The sequence below is a fragment of the Physeter macrocephalus genome, chromosome 10 (genome assembly GCF_002837175.3).
Source record: "Physeter macrocephalus isolate SW-GA chromosome 10, ASM283717v5, whole genome shotgun sequence".
Classification (NCBI taxonomy): domain Eukaryota; kingdom Metazoa; phylum Chordata; class Mammalia; order Artiodactyla; family Physeteridae; genus Physeter; species Physeter macrocephalus.
In genome coordinates this window covers 39,189,498-39,209,646 of record NC_041223.1, presented here as the reverse complement: position 1 = coordinate 39,209,646, position 20,149 = coordinate 39,189,498, and the positions used below count along the sequence as shown (strand labels likewise).

The 20,149-nt window shown below is 35.6% G+C and overlaps 1 protein-coding gene across 1 annotated transcript in view; it reads right to left on the bottom strand.

The window, feature by feature from the left end:
- TRDN (triadin) overlaps window positions 1-20,149 on the bottom strand; it is a 366,265-nt gene that overhangs the window by 229,992 nt on the left and 116,124 nt on the right. The window contains exons 8-9 of the mRNA XM_055087525.1: window positions 14,297-14,479; window positions 6,679-6,738 (exon numbers count right to left, since the gene is read on the bottom strand). Of these exons, the coding sequence (XP_054943500.1) occupies window positions 6,679-6,738; window positions 14,297-14,479 (243 nt within the window). The remainder of the gene's footprint in view (window positions 1-6,678; window positions 6,739-14,296; window positions 14,480-20,149) is intronic.

The window sequence follows — 20,149 nt, the reverse complement described above, 5'->3', positions numbered from 1 at the left end:
ATAAACTGCTTCTTTGTTTCTCTTTATGCTTCAGTCTCTGTGTGTTTTCCATTGCATTCCTTGTCCAAAATTCTTTTTGGACAGGTAGAACAAGACCCTGAACCTTTAATAAAGCCACCCAGCATCAGGATGAATAAAAGAAACTGATGGGGTTACCATAAAGGTTTTAATATAGCGCTACCAAAGGCTGGGTGGCCAAAGTGGCCCCCTGTCATCCACCAACATTAAAGAAATCCAAATAAGTTCGTCTATTTATCCCAGTTTGGAGAAATCTGAAAAGCTGAAAGGCATCGATTACTATGAGAATTGTGATCAGCAATCACTAGGGGCAACAGGCCAGTTAATCAAGTTAAAGATTGACAAAGGAGCCAGGATTCCTTGGCTTAACCCCTCATTGGGGGCCCAAAGCCTTTTGCAGAAGAGTGACTAAAATGGTCTGGGGATAGAAAATAGAAGTTTCCAGGAACCCCTTGACATGGTAACCCTACCAACTGGTACCAATACCCACTGATGAAGTTCTGACTCAGGCTACATTTAGATTGAAAGAATATAGAAATGTAAGAGTTGATAGGATTATAAAAATTTGAATCTTTAAAAAAGCTTTATGTAAAGAAATTATGCCAACTTTACCTGAATGTTTTATGAGAATAGTATTATGCCTGGCTGGGAAAATTTCCCCTACCCAATATTGTAAAACCAAAACTTACTCATGAAATCTTAATGGAGGCTATAATTAGTAATGTAAGAGTTAATGGAATTAAGATAAAATTTTATAGGAGAATTAATATATTTGAACAGGCTTTATACAAAACTACCTGATTGTATTATGGGGATGGTCATTGTATCTTACTGGGGAATGTTTCCCCTACCTAGTTTTGTAAAACAATCTACCCTTCAAGCAATACTAGTTGGACATGCCAACAAAATTGCCTGAGCAGAACATAAAAATTTTTTGATTTAAATCATAGTCAGAAGTCTCCCTGATATAAAGAAGCAAATCGAGGATGATGTAGTTGGATGGTGGATCGGCCTACGATCTTACAAATCTTTGCAAAACTGGAAATTCAGTTCTAGAGGAAGTTCACATTCCACACCCATTCCTTTCCATAGATTCCAAAAACCTCCCCTATTTAACTCAAAAGGCTAGTAATCTCTCTAGGAACTCTTATCTAGACCATCTCCAATTCTTAATACTGAATTTTAAAAAAAATGGAAAAGGGGGCTTTTAAAATACAAATTGCTGTATAAGCACCCTTGCCCAAAATTCTGGTTCAAAAAACACTTCTAATGAAAACTATAAGGTATCTCTTTTATGTCTATCTATATGTTTATGTATGTATATTATAGACATGGTGTCTTTCTGCCTCTGAGTGGTATTAACGAAATTAATTATAAACGAGCTCAATTTAACTGGCTTAAAAACACACAAGCGCTATTTAAGTATACTCTCAAAGATATAGTAGGAACTAACCCAAATGTTTTTCAGGTTCACGAGAGCTACGATAATTTTTGGTAAATAAAAGCTAGTTTAAGTTTGTTCATTTAATTAATACAGACATGCCTTTAGAGTTATCAGCATTAAGCACAGTATTATACGTTTGTTCTACTGGGGTTTACTAAAAGTCAAATAAGGTCATATTACCTCTGTACTAAATTTGCCAGACAAACAACATCAACAGAAACAACTTAAGATGATGGCTAATTGCTTTAATGTTTTCTAAAATTTTCATGAGTAATCTAAGTATGATTGTAAAGAACAAAGTATTGAATGGATATAAATGAATAAGAATTTTTAGATAACTTTTAAACAATGATTGTTTTATGATATGTCTACTTAGTTTCTCAAATCTCTCTGGTGACTTGAAACCTTAGAGTTTTGCTAAGTTAAGTTAAATAATGGAAATTCACTGAATACCTAGATCATTTCCAAATAAGATAAAATATTGAGAATTAATTACTCAACATAGTTTTATCTACTTTTGTCTTTTTATAATGTAGAAACTAAAGATGTTTGGGTTTCTTAGTAAACATGTCTTCTGCTTTATCTAAGGATTGTACTATAAAGTAGCATACGTCTTTAGAAATTATGAAATATATTCATAAATTTGCCAATCCACAGAATGTTAATGTAAAAAAAAGACCTCTTTTTGCCAGAATTTTGCCATTCCAATGTCCTTGTACATGCGAATAGTTGCTCCTGAATCAGAGAAGTAAAAATGGGTAAACAATAGCTGTAAATTATATAAACATTTAGGGCTACGGGAAACTCAGAATGGCCACTTGGTTCTTTGTGGCTCTGTGGCAAACCCCATTTTTTGGTTTCTGTATTCCTTCACCCACCATAGTGCATTTAATATTACTCAAATTGTAAATACACATTGCTTGGGAGACTTCTATGAAATTGTGAAAACAGTCTACCAGCAATGTCTGACCTGTCAGAGGCCTCAGACCTCCTCCCACTGAACCCTTTAAACATCTGCAGCTGGACTTCATTCAACTGCAACTTAGTATGGGTTATCAGTGTATTATTGTTATTGTATAATGTTTTCAGGATGGGTTGAAGTCTTCCCTTGGTACAAGGCTGATGCCTCCACAGTGGCAAAGAAACCGTTAGAAAATGTGTTTCTCACTTGGGGTACACCTTTCACAGTCTCTGGTGATCAAGTGATTTGTCCACTTCACTGGGCAAATCATTTGAGCCTTAGTGAAAACCTTGTAAACTTCTTGGAATTATCACCATCCCTATCACCCTCAATCATCAAGCAAGGTTGACAGAGCTAATGGAACAACTAGACTCAAGCAGAGCATGAATTAATTACATAGGACTGAATGAGCTGACGGATATGATTATAATTTTTATGATTTTTTGTCTAAAATGTTACTGTTTTTTAACCATTTGTCTTCCAGATACAAAGAATTTTTAAACTTCGCTACCTATGACTTACAGCAATTTGGTAAATCATGAACAGAATTAAAACATTTATCTTTTCTCCCTACCTAATCCCTCAAGAACTTGGGAACTCTTAGCATTTCAAGGATTTTTTTTTAATGGCAGTATAGTTATTTGCATAACTTCAATAAGAATCTTTTCTCTTTCTAACAGGACAAAATTGAAAACATTGGTTATATTACCAGGGCTTTGATTGGATTGTCATATTTGAGAGATACATACATAGACTCAGATAGGACCAGGCCACTTTAAGGAGCTAAGATTTGCTTTAGGGAACCAGTAAAGCTCCTGGGAACAGCCTGGTGCTTTACTTACAGGGTTGTCAGCAGCCTCACCGGGTGAGTAAGGAAGGTCACTTCCTGGCAAGTGCAGGAATCTCAAGATATTTTGGGGACCTCGAGAAGAGAGGAGTTCACCCAAATCTATATTTGATTTCAGGTGAAGGCTGATGACAATTTCCTGGCTTGACTGTCCTGGCTTCAAGAGGCCTTTAAAAGTTCAATCTAGAGATTACTCATGAAAAGTTCCAACAAAGCAGTTTAAAAGAGTCTATATGACCACTCACTATTCTTACTGTACTTATGTGAATAATCAGACCAAGTTTATTGAAACTAGACTTATTTTGCAAACAGATTAGTCTTAATTTGTCTATATTTGATAGATATGAGGGTGATTTTTAGAGAGGAAAATAATGTTTCAGTGACACACTTTTGTGGTTATTAGATTCTATTGCTGTCCATTGTCTTTTAAAGTTTTGTTTTCTACCTGTAAACTTGACTGCTCCTGAATTCTTCTAGTTTTCACCAATATTTGGCTACAATTCTCCAAACTAAGGTTTCCAATTTTTCTCCCACCCTTTTGATTTGGAATCATTGAGAACTAAAACTGCCCTTTTCCCAAAGCCATGCAAACTAAAGCTGGACAACTTGATATAAACTTCACAGAAATCACCATAACAGCTCATGCACTGACAATCTTCATGCCTGTTACTATGGCCAGTCAGAAAGATCGCTAGACATATTCAAACTGCAAACCTGAAAAAATCTATCAGATTGTCACTGCCTGCCCCCACTCCATCTGAAGATGCTTCAAGTTGGATGCCTAGAAACTTTCTCAACTGCTTGCATTCAGAAACTGGGCCGATAGTCTATTCCAATCACAACTATTATTTTTCTTTTGTTTCTATATGCTTGTCTCTTATTAAATATCTGATTGCTTTCACAATAGGCCTAACATTAGGAGCCTCATGAAATGAGACACACTGTTTCACTGAGATGACCTATTCTCAGGACCAAGAGACTGGTTCAATGAGATAGAGCAATCTACCAACTCAAATTCTGAACTGTGAAACTTCTTGGGGAAGTTCCAAAGGAGGGAACCTGGGGGTTCAGAACAGACCTCTCCAAGATGTTCCACTTTGGCACATGGATTATTTTGAGCTAGGGCAACAGAGATACTACAGGTTCAAGAGAAACTACTTCCCCTCCCTTAACTACCTACAAGGACTTAAACTGGGGATTTTTCCCAGAAAAAAAAAGTTATTACCAGAACTTTATGTAAGTGGCCCCATCTGTATGGCAGGGCAAACATCTAATTGACCAATATCTGCTCCTTTTAAAATTGTCCTGTGAATTACGCTCCTGCCCTTGAGAGCCTCGGGCCCCTATCCCATTTCTTAGTTCAGGATAGCAATGTATACCTCATTGTACCTTTCTGTCTCTGACCCTCTCATGTAGGGTTCCTATGCTTATGAAATAATTTGATTTTCTCCTGTTAAGCTCCCTCATGTCAATTCAATTCTTATAGTAGCTAGAAGAACCTAGCAGGGTAAAGGAAAGTTTCCTTCCTCCCCAACAATAGCAAAATTCTCCTTAACTCATGCAGAGGTGTTTTTTCTGGTCCTTCTGACCTTAATCCATTGTTGAATTTTCAGAAAGAAACGAATGGCATTGTGACTCCAAAACTGTGAACATCCCTCACTGCCTGTGATAATGCATGGTTATCTGGGCCCTGTGATTCTCTTAGAAATTGTATTGTATAATCAATTAGTAGCTACTATGAATAATTTAAGTGGAACAAAGAACACATTATTTTCTTCAGATGATGGAATTTAAAAACTCATGCTCATCAAGAACATAGATTCATCTTGTGTGTAAGTAAATAGTTAATTGATATCTTCAAGATTTGGTCTCTTAAAAAGGCAAAATATGTGTAGAGTATGAATTTCTTAAACCATCACAGCTGAACAAAATGGGCAACAACCTGCTACCTAAAACTGAGTTAATGGTATATAGAGATAGGGACTTGTCAATGTTGATACGTTCACTTTATGTGGGATGCTCGCCCAGACGGGCTGTGGTGAAATACATGAATTAGAGAATAAAGCTATAATAGCACTTTGTTGTGCATCTATTAGATGCTTTATCAACAACTTTGTAAGTTTATTACTGTAATCCCAATGTATGAACGCTGAAGATCAGATGGAGTTCAATGATTTGCTGAAGGTCCAATGCTAGAAAGGGATGGGGTCAAGAATTATATCTGTATTTGTGTCCAAAGCCCTCTCCTTTCACTATATTAAACTACCTTCCTCAATGCTTCCATCTAATTTTATTATGATACTATACACATACGTTAACATTAATCATGTCTACCAAATGAGTAATTTTATTTTTCAGTGTTTTTCTCCTCATTTCAGTTTCTAACCCAATAAAAAAGTTAAAAAAGAAGGATAAGAAAATAAAAAAAGAAGTGGAGGAGGAGGAGGAAACTAACTTGAATAAGTTACTAAAATTAAGTTTTCCTGAGAGCCAAAGTTCTCACGATCTTCTAATTTTCCAGAACCTATATGTCTCATATATATATTTTAGATGTAACATGCCCGTTTGCCATTATATGTATGAATTGTAATTGTACATTTTAGAACGATTTCCATAAAAATAGTTAAGAAAACAAAATATAGTTTGCTTTAAACAATCAGCTTCAATTATTCTAATGTAAATTAGTTCCTACCTTAACAATACCATCCTCCTAGAAATGTTTCCCCAAACATGAACATAGACTATCAGTGTTTAATTCTGAAAAAGGCAGAGTACAAGCTATCAAATTAATTCTTAATTAAGATGTTAGTAAAGAATCCCCTGTTACACTCTGGGCACCATTTTAAGACAGGAGAGATGATAGAGAAAATTCCTTTAAGTAAAAATACTTCCCCACTGTGTTGACTATTAACTCCAAGGTTGACTATCTCCATCAATAGTAGTTCTCTGGAGTGGTTAACCCAAGATCATATGCAAGCGAGAAAATAAAAAAAGATTAAATATTTGAAATATGATGGATTTTAATATGAATTGTGTTCACTACCAAAAAAAGAAGAATGCTTTCATTGTCACATGTCTTTTATTCTAAGTTTACCAAGAATAAAATAAGATGATTCACCTCTTCACTCGAAGATATTATTAAAGATATTAGCATTTTTTGTATATAAAGATATTAGCACTTTTTTGCTTTCAACCGACTTCATTTGCAACAGGCCATGCAGTCGTAGCAAGTAATACTAAAGGCCCTAATGCCAGTTATTAATTCTGGTTTTCACTGGTTTTATTCTAGATCTGCACATGCATTATGCAATGTTTTTTAAAAATGAGCATAACAGTTTAGTACATAAAAAACAGACAACCTTAGAAACAGACTATTAAAACAGACAAATACAAGGACTGTTTGAATACCTGGTTTTAAATCCCCATGGACAAATATGTCAATCATATATCGACAGAATGCATACTGATCTGACAAAAGTAGAAAGAAAAAAAGCAGTGAAAAAAATGTCATTGACACCTTTCTTTTTTCCTAGGGAAAGATGGCTTAACAAAACAAAGTAGCATAATTCTATTTTAATTACTACAATATTTTCTGTGAAGGAATAATTTGCACATATATGAAAACACGGGGAAAATAATAAACTTAAGTTTCCATACAAAAAGAATAACCTTAAAAATTGAAACAGACTAGTTCAGAGTAATATTATAGTGGTTGTTTTTTAAAATCAAAACCTTTTTCATCAAATTTATTATTAGTCATCATATTTAAGCAATTTTTCTCATTGTCTGTATATATACTTCCACTAATGAAACAGAAGTTTCACAAGAGGAAATTGTTTCCAACTTGGAATGTTTTACCAAATATTCACTCCCAACCCTTCACCTCATTGTTTAAATGAAGCCACAGAATGTTTTTTGAAAAGGCAAGCAGGAGGGCTAACCCCTTTGCAACCTGTCAGGGGTCTTCTACGTGGAGATTCTCTTCAATTAGAAGAGGAAATCCAGAAGAACAGACTTACAGCACTAAATAACATCATTCTTAAGGTAGTTGATTGGGTAATCTTTATTAGAAGATCATCTTATGATATTGATTAGTATATGGTCCATGGAAAAAGTAAAAAAAAAAAAAAAAAAAAAAAGAGAAACAGCATAGGATTTGAGCTTTTGAGGCAGACTTTGTCAAAAATTATTTCAGGAGTTCGTTTTTTCATTTCCTTCTAAATTAAAGACATTGCACTGAACTTTAAATTTTCATATAACTTTAGATTCTGCCGAGGTCATTCCAATCCAAATTTCAGTTGATGAATCATTCTATAAGCTTTACCGTATCTTCTTTAAAGCTTGCAGATTATTAAATGAATCTTGTTCAAAATGATTTACAGTTTAATGTTTCTAAATAGCCATCTTATTAATTCAATAAATCCAAAGGCAGCTTTAGGATCAAGAGAGTTTATTGAATTTATACAACATGATATACCCTTAAGTGCTTTAAATTATGTATATCAAACCTATGAAATAATGAAACCTGTTACTATATAAATACACACACAAGGATTTTTGTAAACCTCATTGTTTTTAGAGTATTTACAGTATTTTTAGAGTAATCCATTTTATAATGAGACTCCACCTTTGAAAAAAATGTACTTATTGCAGAAGATGTAAAAATATAATTCTTTTCATTAGTACCTAAATGAGTAGGCCAAAACTCATAAAGTTTCAAAACTTTGCATGGATTTTGATTGTTGAGTTGGGTCACACTTTCCCACGTGTGAGGTGGGGGGTGGGAGGGAGTTAGCTCTCAGATCAGCCCAAGAATTTATTTGCTCCTCAATGTACTGGCAGTTATAACAGGGGTTTCTGATCCCAGGACCTGGGAATCCTATGATACAGGAGAGAAGATTAAGGTAGGGAGTATTTTCTCTTTTCTGGGCATAACCCTTTTCCTTAGAAAAATTGTAGAATGAGCCATTTGACTCTAAGATGAAAAACTGCATTTCCCTTAAATGGCAAACTTGAGGTTGGGCAAGGAGGACTTCCTAAAATCAGCAGGCCTTCCCCTTTGTTTCAGTAGTTAATGTGACTGATTGTTTTAGATGTGCCCTTCCTACAACTCTAGAAGTAGTTCTCAAGGGCAATTTAAATATCAAAAAGATGAGGAATTTGTTAAAATGCAGATTTTTTTTGCCTAGTCATGCAAAAAAATTACAATTCAATGGGTCTGGACCCTAGGAATATGCATTTTTGACCAACTCCCCAGAGGAATCAGATTAGACCGCACTTTCAGAATCATTGATCTAAAATTGCTCAAAATTTCTTTTCTCACAACGTTTCTAGTGGTACCATAGCCCTCAGCAACAGCAATGGAGAAAGTAGGTACCTTAGAAGTTTAGAATGCAGGGACTTCTTGAAATTTGAAGGGTTTGGACTATCCCCCAAAATGAAATATTGTGCTCTGCCCCAAGTTGTGATAGAATGTTTATATACATAATATGTGGAATAGTTTATTGAATTAATTAAAATCTTCATGCTTCAGAGATTCTTCTTTGAATGCTGAGTGTAATGATGCTATTACCAAATTATTACCAAAGTAAAATGCTTATATTTCTTATACCAATATTTTCTGGATCCAAAGTCATTTGTTTAATTAATGCACCAGTAGTCCTTCAAGTTTCCAATTTAAAAAAGAAAATCTCTATGAACTCAAAGAAGGTTAATATTTTTAATCTAGAAAATTGAGTTACACTACGTAGGAGGTTTCTTTTATATTTAAATAATGCTGTGAAGTTGCATTCTAATGGCACCAACATATCAATAGGAAGATAGAGAGTATTTTTACAATATTTAAAGTTAAGAATTTTCTTTTTTTCTAGCTTTAGGATCAAGAGAGTTTATTGAATTTATACAACATGATATACCCTTAAGTGCTTTAAATTATGTATATCAAACCTATGAAATAATGAAACCTGTTACTATATAAATACACACACAAGGATTTTTGTAAACCTCATTGTTTTTAGAGTATTTACAGTATTTTTAGAGTAATCCATTTTAAAATGAGACTCCACCTTTGAAAAAAATGTACTTATTGCAGAAGATGTAAAAATATAATTCTTTTCATTAGTACCTAAATGAGTAGGCCAAAACTCATAAAGTTTCAAAACTTTGCATGGATTTTGATTGTTGAGTTGGGTCACACTTTCCCACGTGTGAGGTGGGGGGTGGGAGGGAGTTAGCTCTCAGATCAGCCCAAGAATTTATTTGCTCCTCAATGTACTGGCAGTTATAACAGGGGTTTCTGATCCCAGGACCTGGGAATCCTATGATACAGGAGAGAAGATTAAGTTAGGGAGTATTTTCTCTTTTCTGGGCATAATCCTTTTCCTTAGAAAAATTGTAGAATGAGCCATTTGACTCTAAGATGAAAAACTGCATTTCCCTTAAATGGCAAACTTGAGGTTGGGCAAGGAGGACTTCCTAAAATCAGCAGGCCTTCCCCTTTGTTTCAGTAGTTAATGTGACTGATTGTTTTAGATGTGCCCTTCCTACAACTCTAGAAGTAGTTCTCAAGGGCAATTTAAATATCAAAAAGATGAGGAATTTGTTAAAATGCAGATTTTTTTTGCCTAGTCATGCAAAAAAATTACAATTCAATGGGTCTGGACCCTAGGAATATGCATTTTTGACCAACTCCCCAGAGGAATCAGATTAGACCGCACTTTCAGAATCATTGATCTAAAATTGCTCAAAATTTCTTTTCTCACAACGTTTCTAGTGGTACCATAGCCCTCAGCAACAGCAATGGAGAAAGTAGGTACCTTAGAAGTTTAGAATGCAGGGACTTCTTGAAATTTGAAGGGTTTGGACTATCCCCCAAAATGAAATATTGTGCTCTGCCCCAAGTTGTGATAGAATGTTTATATACATAATATGTGGAATAGTTTATTGAATTAATTAAAATCTTCATGCTTCAGAGATTCTTCTTTGAATGCTGAGTGTAATGATGCTATTACCAAATTATTACCAAAGTAAAATGCTTATATTTCTTATACCAATATTTTCTGGATCCAAAGTCATTTGTTTAATTAATGCACCAGTAGTCCTTCAAGTTTCCAATTTAAAAAAGAAAATCTCTATGAACTCAAAGAAGGTTAATATTTTTAATCTAGAAAATTGAGTTACACTACGTAGGAGGTTTCTTTTATATTTAAATAATGCTGTGAAGTTGCATTCTAATGGCACCAACATATCAATAGGAAGATAGAGAGTATTTTTACAATATTTAAAGTTAAGAATTTTCTTTTTTTCTTTTTTTTTTTTTTTTTTTTTTTTTTGGCTGCACCACAGGCATGCAGGATCTTAATTCCCCCACCAGGGATAGTACCTGTGCCTCTTGCAGTAGAAGCATGGAGTCCTAACCACTGGACCACCGGGGAATTCCCAAAGTTAAGAATTTTTAAATATTTTAAATTAGGATGCCCATTTCCATCTTGTGTGCTGACCTTAACAATGTGTAAGAACTATAGGCAGGTATGTGTTGGGCAGTCCCCAGTGTGTCTGCTTCACCTGTCTAAGGATAAAGCAAAACCAAGTCTTCCTGATTTTGGAAAATTCATTTTAAATAAATGCTTCTTTAAATCCAACTCAAATATTCAAACAGGACATTTTTTTCCTAAAGAAAATCTGAACAGTTCTATCATTCTTTCATTGTTATGTGACAATAATTCACATAAGGTAATTTCATATCTCGTCAGCATTTCTTAGTATTTTTCCCCCGAATGAACATCTTTCTAGGAATACCACATGCTGTCCATCTCTCCCCTTCCTGATCCTCAGGAAGCAGTGATGGATGTCATTCAGCTGCTGCCTTATTGGTATTCCCTGTGGAGTAGCAGCTGAGAGAAAATGCATTCAGGGTGTAGAATGTTAACAGAAAATAAATTTTAAAAAACCTCTAATGAGAATGGGGCATATGTGGTCTGGTGCTCTATGGCAGATTCACATTAGCTACAATTTCTCTGCTTGCCACAAACAGTTGTTAAAAAAAATAAGAAGGAAGAAAAGAAAGAATGAGCATAGCAGTGGGGAGGTTTGATTTTTTCCTTCCCCACAAATTTGCCATAGACCATCAGAAAATCAGAGAGCAATGCTTGATCGTGCTGACCCTTCTTACCCTACTTTAAACAGATTAAGAATGGTCCATAAAAACCAGATTATGTAATATATAAGAGTGTGTTTAAGTTTACAGTAGGCACGTACAAATATATGAATCTTATTCCTGATGCTTTAGTAGAAATAGTGTTTATATATACAATGTTAAAAATAACCATATATGAATGTATATGCAGGTATACTATATAATAAAATAATTGCCAATAAGTGTATTGCTGCATGTAAAAATCTGTGTCCAGTGAATAAAAGAAGCTATAGAAGCTGTTTATTTAAGAAGAACTATTAGAAATCTATAGGAAAAGAATGTCAAATTCATTAGATCTACCTTAAGCTAAGCAAATAAATAATCCCTTGCCTAAAGGAGAGCCAATTCAACAATTTTACTAAATCATCAATACAAGAGTCTCAAAATCAAAGTCACCTCACAAGTAGATTATTTAGAAAGTACTATGTCTTTATCATGTTTGAGTTAAAACTATAATGCGATTAGGTTTTTTATAAACAAAGGGTGTTAAATTATAGCTTAAATTTTTTTTAATGACATATTTATGTGTCTGATCAGCTATATGAGGTAACATTTTCATTATTTACCTAATAATACATTTATCTAATTGATGGTAGATCTTCTCAATAGAGAGCCTTAATTTAGCAAATGCATTTGTTTAGCTGATAAAATCACATTTGTGCTTTTATTTAACTCTGATATCTGAATGTCTTTTAATAGATAAATAGCTCTTGATATGAAAATGAAAACAGTAGATTGAAAATGGAAAGGTAATATAATGCTATCTTCAATACTGATTACTGATAGGAATAAAATATAGTATATGTGACCCAGAAAATACATATTATTTGGAAATATTTTAGTGACGTGTCTTCATCAATAAAACATGGCCCCCAAATAACTAAGTTACTAAAAATGAACATCCAAAAGTGTACTCATATTCCTAGTTGCTAGATAAGTATTTTGGTACTCCCATATATAACTGGAATGAATTTTTACATACTGTATTTATGGACAAAAAATAAAAATATGCTTGGTACGTTTAATCTGGTTTCATGTGATTATTTTCTTTTTTAAAAGGCAATCTAAAATGCAAAGTAGGGGCTTCCCTGGTGGCGCAGTGGTTGAGAGTCCCCCTGCTGATGCAGGGGACACGGGTTTGTGCCCCGGAGCGGCTGGGCCCATGAGCCATGGCCGCTGAGCCTGCGCATCCGGAGCCTGTGCTCCGCAACGGGAGAGGCCACGACAGTGAGAGGCCTGCGTACCGCAAAAAAATAAAAATATAAAAATATAAAATAAAATGAAAAGTATTTTAGGATCTTGATAGTAATTTTAAATAAGCATATAAGTGAATCAGAAGATTAATTTTCCTGTCTTCTATCACAATAAAATAGTCCATTCAAAATATTTTCTCTTTATTTACTATATTTTCCTACCCAAATTATTGCATAAATAACATACAGCTTTGTTAGAGATGATAATTAATATTTTTAATTGATTCAAGGCAATATAATCATCTTTAAAATTGAAGAAAGGTTTTTGGGCTCCAAAGATTTAATTCCACTCATATGCTTTAAATATCAGTATTACTCTAAAATAGAAGAAAATGACTTAAATTAAAACTGTTGTGGACTACTACAAAAAAAATCCCTTCCTTTCTTCTTTCCTTCCTTCTTTTCCTTTTTAAAATACATTTTCAAAAAATACACCTTTTCCCTCATATAAATAAACGTTTCCAAATATTACTTGTGAATTCAGGGGAAAAAATGATTCAAAAATAATGTGCAAGAATGGATTGCAAAGACAAATATCATATAATTTCACCTGTATGTAGAATCTTAAACAAAAAGAGTATAGATTGCAAATTTCATATTTTGTTTGTACCTTATAGTGGGGAAAATTATCAGTTTCACTGTCCAAATAGCTTACTCAGTAACAATATTTTTAACTTCTTTAATGTAAATCTTATGGAAACAATTCCTTAATTTTAGCCCTCAAATAAAATTATTAAAACTCTAAGAATAAGGACAAATTTTATTTTGCAAAACCCCTAAAAAACATTTATAGGAATAGTCTATACAGAGCAGATCCCACGTTCTGTGTGGGGAAGCTCAGGACTGTGTAGCAACTTGGAACCAGGAGTGGATTTAGGGAAGGAAAGATTCAACAAGGGCCGGAGACGTGTGACAATACAGCCCTCAGCTGACCTCTTAAAACTCCACCCTTTTATGCTTACAAGCACCTTTCTTTAAAGAATATCAGGTTTACATTCCACCTCCATGTAAATGCTCTATTTCTGTGAAGTACGGATGTTAAGTTTGACATCACTCTTATTGAAAAGCAGCACAATATGTAAGATACAGAGCTTTCCAAGGTGATAAATTTAGTCATTGGACAAACTGGATTTAATAATTCAATGTATATTCTAAATTATATGCTCTTGCAGAGCTACAGGAATGTATGGATACTTTTTATGATACTTATTCTATATGATTTGAACATACACCCCTTAATAAACTCCTTGAGAATTGTCAGTTTCCTGTATTGCTGTTCTTCAGAGTACACAAAGGACAAAGAGTATGTGTCCTTTAAATAACTTCAGATACTAACTCAAATCCTCTTCTAAAAATGCTTCAAAATGCATCTTTAGATACGTGCGCACAGTTTAGTATTTCTATAAATAAATTTTAATTCCCAAATTATTGTATTTCCTTTCAGGTATATTCACTTATACAAGTCTTTTACTCCCATGTAAAGTCTGATCTTGGTCTTTTTTCAGTTTTTAACTTCACTGCATCTGCTTCTTGCCCAATACTCTCTTAGAACCTCTGGCCACCTCCTCTGAATGTTTACCTTTCTGTTCATGCTTGGACACCACTGCAACATCTTTCTTGTCCTTCTCTTTGGGTTTAGGTGATGTTTTCTGTGCTTCTTTTACTTTTGCAGCTGTTTGCCTCACCTTCTCCTGTTTCGCACCTTTCACTTCCTTTTTAATCTTTTCTTCAGTCTTTTCTCTAGTCTTAGCTTTCTTCTCTTCTGTATGGAGTTAAAGAAAAGTTGAATTTTATATATATATATATATATATATATATATATTTAACCAATGCAGCATTTCATCTTTCATTGGTTGTTAAGAACACTTTTAAAAGAAAGAGAACAGAAAAACAAAAAAATTGTGTCACTGACATAAATACTTGTGACTATCATTTGATTTTTATATAGTTTATGAAGTGGCATGTTAGATTACTAAAAAAATTTAACTAACTTGAAAGTTGGACTCTTTCTTAATTTGTACATGAAAACATTACTTTTTAGGTAGTCAGGAACTAAGTATATCAACAAGGAATCATTTGGATTCTGGAGGGAAGTATATATATAGACATGTTCAGTGAAAAGCCATGTCCATACCAAAGAGCCCAATAAGAGACCTTTTAAAACGATATGATCATTTTTTTTTTTTTTTTTTTTTTTTTTTTTTTTTTGTGGTATGCGGGCCTCCCTCTGTTGTGGCTTCTCCCGTTGCGGAGCACAGGCTCCGGACGCGCAGGCTCAGCGGCCATGGCTCACGGGCCCAGCCGCTCCGCGGCATGTGGGATCCTCCCAGACCGGGGCGCGAACCCGGTTCCCCTGCATCGGCAGGCGGACGCGCAACCACTGCGCCACCAGGGAAGCCCCACGATATGATCATTTTTGTCCACAACTGAAGTATCTTAAAAGTCATTCAAGAAACTGAATTGTCAACACAATATTTTTTAAAGGTAACTATTACGAAGGCAAATGTAAATTATTTGCACTGGTAATGACTAATAGAAACAAAACAATAAAATCCATTAAGGGATAACTCAGACATTCAGTCTCTAATGATGTGACTTTAAAGAGATGGAAAGAGCAAAATTAAGATGTTGGCTCCTGCTTATCTTAATTGAAAAATAATAATTCAGGTGACTTTTAAGGCCCTTAAATATATCCTAGAAAACAGAAAGTGCTATAAATTAGCATATATGTGAATATATATGAATTATGATACATATACATATATTCTATACATTCATATTCTTATTCTGATATTATTACATGTATTGGGGGGAAGGGAACTGGGAATGTGAACTAATCAGTCTGTGAATCTTTCAATTATTTTAAAAAAGCAATAATAATATAGTACATATTTGTGGAAAGTGTTTATAATAGAGGTTGCATATTGGACATTATTTATTCTATGGGATCATGCATAATCACTAGACTTCATAGTAAGTCTACTATAGTGTTGGACCCTCTAACGTCATTTGCCCATGTAATGGGTAGCCTTTATTGTGACTCATGTTGAAGAATTTGATGAAAATATTATAATCAAGTCTCTTGACTTTAGTACACTAAGCTAGGATTTGAGACGAAGACAAGATAATATTATGAAGTACTGCAAAGAGAAGAATGAAAATGCTAATGCTTGATGCTTGTGAAAGCACAATATCACCTGTGGTACTACATTTAACTGAATGGACTAACACCTCCCAAAGCACTGTTAAACTTCGCAGGGAAATCTTGATGCTGTGTTAGGGGTAGGGGATATTTCTATCAAAATAAATTGGGAAACACTTAAGCTAAACTGGTTTTTTTACTATGGAATTTCTCAAAGCTAAAGTGCATTAAGAATCTTCAAGGAGGGAGATTATGCTACCCACCGTTTCCCAAAGTTACTGACCATAAAACTCTCATAGAAGAATCACCCAATTACTCCACAAACTTCCAACATCGTTGTGGCTTCTGTGACTACAATCAACTGGGGATTTTCTTCTACTCCCTTTAAACCTTTTCTAAGTTTCCTTTACTGCTTTCTGCTCCTTCCTACAGCAGACACATACATTTCTGTGACTGAAACCATCAGCTTTGTGCAAATGACTAAATCAACATCATTCCAGGACCCCACACCAAAACATTTGTTCATTTCTGCTTGGAGAGAAAGTTCCTCTGAGAAGGCCAGCAGCACCTCAGAGTCATACAATCCACATATGTTCACCTAAAAAACCCCTCCAGAGAGCCTAGCATGACCTAGGCTCAGAACCTGCTGCCAGTGCTCTGAAGATTGGCGGGACAATGCTCCTATCTGAGGAGAGTTGACTAAAAGCTTGTGATACCCAATTAAAAAAAAATGAAAACAAAACAAAACCACAAAACCCTGTGATATCTGGCTTCATCATTTCTCCTCTCATAGCATCTTTCCAAAAGTTTCTTCCTCCAATAGACTACTTTCTTTTTTAAAAAATATCTCATGTATTTGCCACATGTCAAATATTACCAAGCTATATTGTCTATGTTTTTCATATTTTACACACATATTAAATCCCTTTGTGCTCAATTCATATGCAGCAAATGACTCTGCCATTGGAATTAATCATTTCTTCACCCAAGATTAAATGTCTCAACTTTTTTTTAGGTACACGTTATTCCCTACTATTTATCTTGTATTACAGATGGATGTTCACATATCTGTCTTCCCTACCATACTGAGAGCAACTTGAGGATAGGAACTATATTATTCATTTTTGTAGCAACATAATGTCTAGCACAGTGCTTTTTTCAGAGAAAACAAAGAATAAATGTTTATGAATGAACAATTTTGATCAAGAAGAGAAAACAGTAAATGTTTCACTATATTCAGATCATGTGTACAACATACTGACATATAGATTACATATGTAAATATGTGTTTAGAAATGGGCTTGAAACAACATGGAAAATTTGCCAACTGTTTTTTTGCTTATACTTTTTATGTGTGAAATTATTATTTTGGTTACCCTAAATGGCACCTACCCACTTCTTGTAGGTAGCAGTTGATTTAACCTTAGCTTTGTAATATGAAATTAAAGATATGTGAAATTAAGATCTACTTTTAGTGTCATTATAATTTATAAATGAGAAAAGGTAATTTTCTTAAACACAAGACTACATCTAAAACAAATTCTTTTTTTTAAAAAACAAATTCATTTTTATCAGTGGTTTTAAGTATAAAAATAACAAAATTTTCTCTATCTATTTTAGACATTTTTAGTGATCTTCATCTTTGAAACAGATAATGTTGCCTCACATTAAAACAAAAATGGGTGAGAACTCAACAATATGTAGATATAATGTGGAAAACACCATAAAATTAAAGCAACACCCAACTTATATTTATTTTTATCAAACTGGGCAGTTGTTCTTAAATTTTGTGCCAAATACTTTTCCTGATTTTTCTCAGAAAGAATTTAAGTGACATTTGCACTTAGGAGTTCATTTAGGAACAAAAAAGCAAAAAGAATTGTCATGCTCAAATCACCCAGCTCAGTTTAGGAAGACACTTAATTTATGACTTTTATCAAATGGAAAACAAATGGTCTAACCAAAAGAATGACATCAGCATATTTGATCCAACTTTGGAATTAGTAATAACTGTTAGCATCTGAACCAGAATCAAAATGTCTTAAGGTAGGGAAACCGCATTACCCAATAAACATACTAACATACTATACATTTTGGGAGTTAGGAAATAACCCATTTCAACTCTCATTCATTAAGAAACTACCAATTACTTAACTTTCTCTCTCTCTCTCTCTCTCTCTCTCTCCCTCTCTCACTTAATTTTGGGAGTTAGGAAATAACCCATTTCAACTCTCATTCATTAAGAAACTACCAATTACTTAACTTTCTCTCTCTCTCTCTCTCTCTCTCTCTCTCTCCCTCTCTCACTTATATTCTTTTTTTTTTTTTTTTTCGGTACGCGGGCCTCTCACTGTTGTGGCCTCTCCCGTTGCAGAGCACAGGCTCTGGACGCGCAACCTCAGCGGCCATGGCTCACAGGCCTAGCCGCTCCGCGGCATGTGGGATCTTCCCGGACCGGGGCACGAACCGTGCCCCCTGCATCGGCAGGCGGACCCTCAACCACTGCGCCACCAGGGAAGCCCATCTCACTTATATTCTTATTAAACTATTTGTGATTTTCAGCAGGCCGGGATGACTCATGATGGCCCTTAACGATTCCCATCTTCTGGTATTCATACCCTTGTATAATCCTCTCCCCTTGAATATGGGCTGGCTTATGAATTTGCTGCTAACCCACAGTATGTGGCTTCCATGATTGCTTTACATAAGATTGATATTTCTGTCTTGCTAGCTAATTTGCTCTCTTGCTAGGTGACTCGCTCTTGCTGGGTTTGATGAAGCCAGCAATATTGGTGAGACTCATGTGGCAAGAAATGAGGATGGCCTCCTGCCAAAAGCCAGGAAGAACTGAGACTCTCATGCAACAGGCCTTGAGGAACTGAATCTTGCCAACAGTGATTTAAACGAACTTGGAAATAGTCCTTCCCCAGCTGAGACTTCAGATGGGACTGCAGCCCTGTCTAACACATTGTTCTCAGTTTTGTGAGATATGGTAAAGCAGAAGACTGAGCTGAGCCATGTCCAGATTCTTGGCCCACAGAAACTGTGAGATAATATATGTGTGGTGATTTCAGCCACTAAATTTGTGGTAATTTTTTACACATCAAGAAATAATTAATACACTACTGGGCTTCCTTGGTGGCGCAGTGGTTAAGAATCCGCCTGCCAATGCAGGGGACACGGGTTCGAGCCCTGGTCCGGGAAGATCCCACATGCCACAGAGCAACTAAGCCCATGCGCCACAACTACTGAGATTAAATTTTGAAAATACATTCCAATTTTTATCTACATGCTTAGACCCTTGAAAATATACTAGATTTCTAAAATATACTGATCACATAAAACCTATATTTTAAAATACGAGGAGGGAGCAGGAGACAAAATGGCCAAGTAGGAGGACACAGAGCTCACCTGCCCCATGAACACATCAAAAGTACATCTACATGTGGAGCAATTCTCACTGAAAACAAACTGGAGACTGGCAGAGAGACTTATTTACAACCAAGCCTCTAAGAAAGGTACACACAAAATCAGGCAGGAAGAGAAACAATTAGGTTGTGACCTGTACCTCTAGAAGGGGACACAGAAGAGGAGCAGGATTAACTAGGCTTGCAGATTCCCCCCTGGGGAGTGAGCAGTTCGAAACACATATCAGTCACCGCAGTCCTCGGGTCCGACACCAGGAGTATCAGTCCCCTTAGATGGTTTGAAAACCAGTGGGACTGACAGCAGGGCTGTAAGAAACCTAGACTCTGCTCTGGAAGAGCACACACATGCTCACTTACTCCTGAAACAAAGCAGAGGAAGCAAACTGAACTGTCTGGGATTCTAGCTGGTTTCCAGCGACTACCCCAGCTCATGCCCCAGCCTAAGCTGAGCACCCACTCTAGCCAAGCTTGCTCTGTGGTGCAGTTCTACCTGAGGGCAAAGGCTGCCACAGCTGAGGAGAGTGCATGGTTATTAAGGATAGAGCCGGCTCATCTTAATTGGGTGACAGCAGTCATTCCTGGCACTTATGGAGGCAGCAGATGGGGAGTGGACCAGAATTCTGACTGGGGTGCTGGGATCACCCCAGCCTGCACCCTGAATAATGCTGAGTACACACTCCAGCCCCTCTTGCTGCAGCACTGCTCCGCTCTGTGCTGAAGGTGCCAATGCCCAGAGCAGGGAGAGCACACACTTAGAGGGAACAGAGCCAGCTTGGTCCCAAACAACAGGGCTTCTCCTCCAGCAACTTGGGACCTGATCCAGTCCCCGATAGGGCGGTGCTAGCCTCTGAACAGAGGAGAA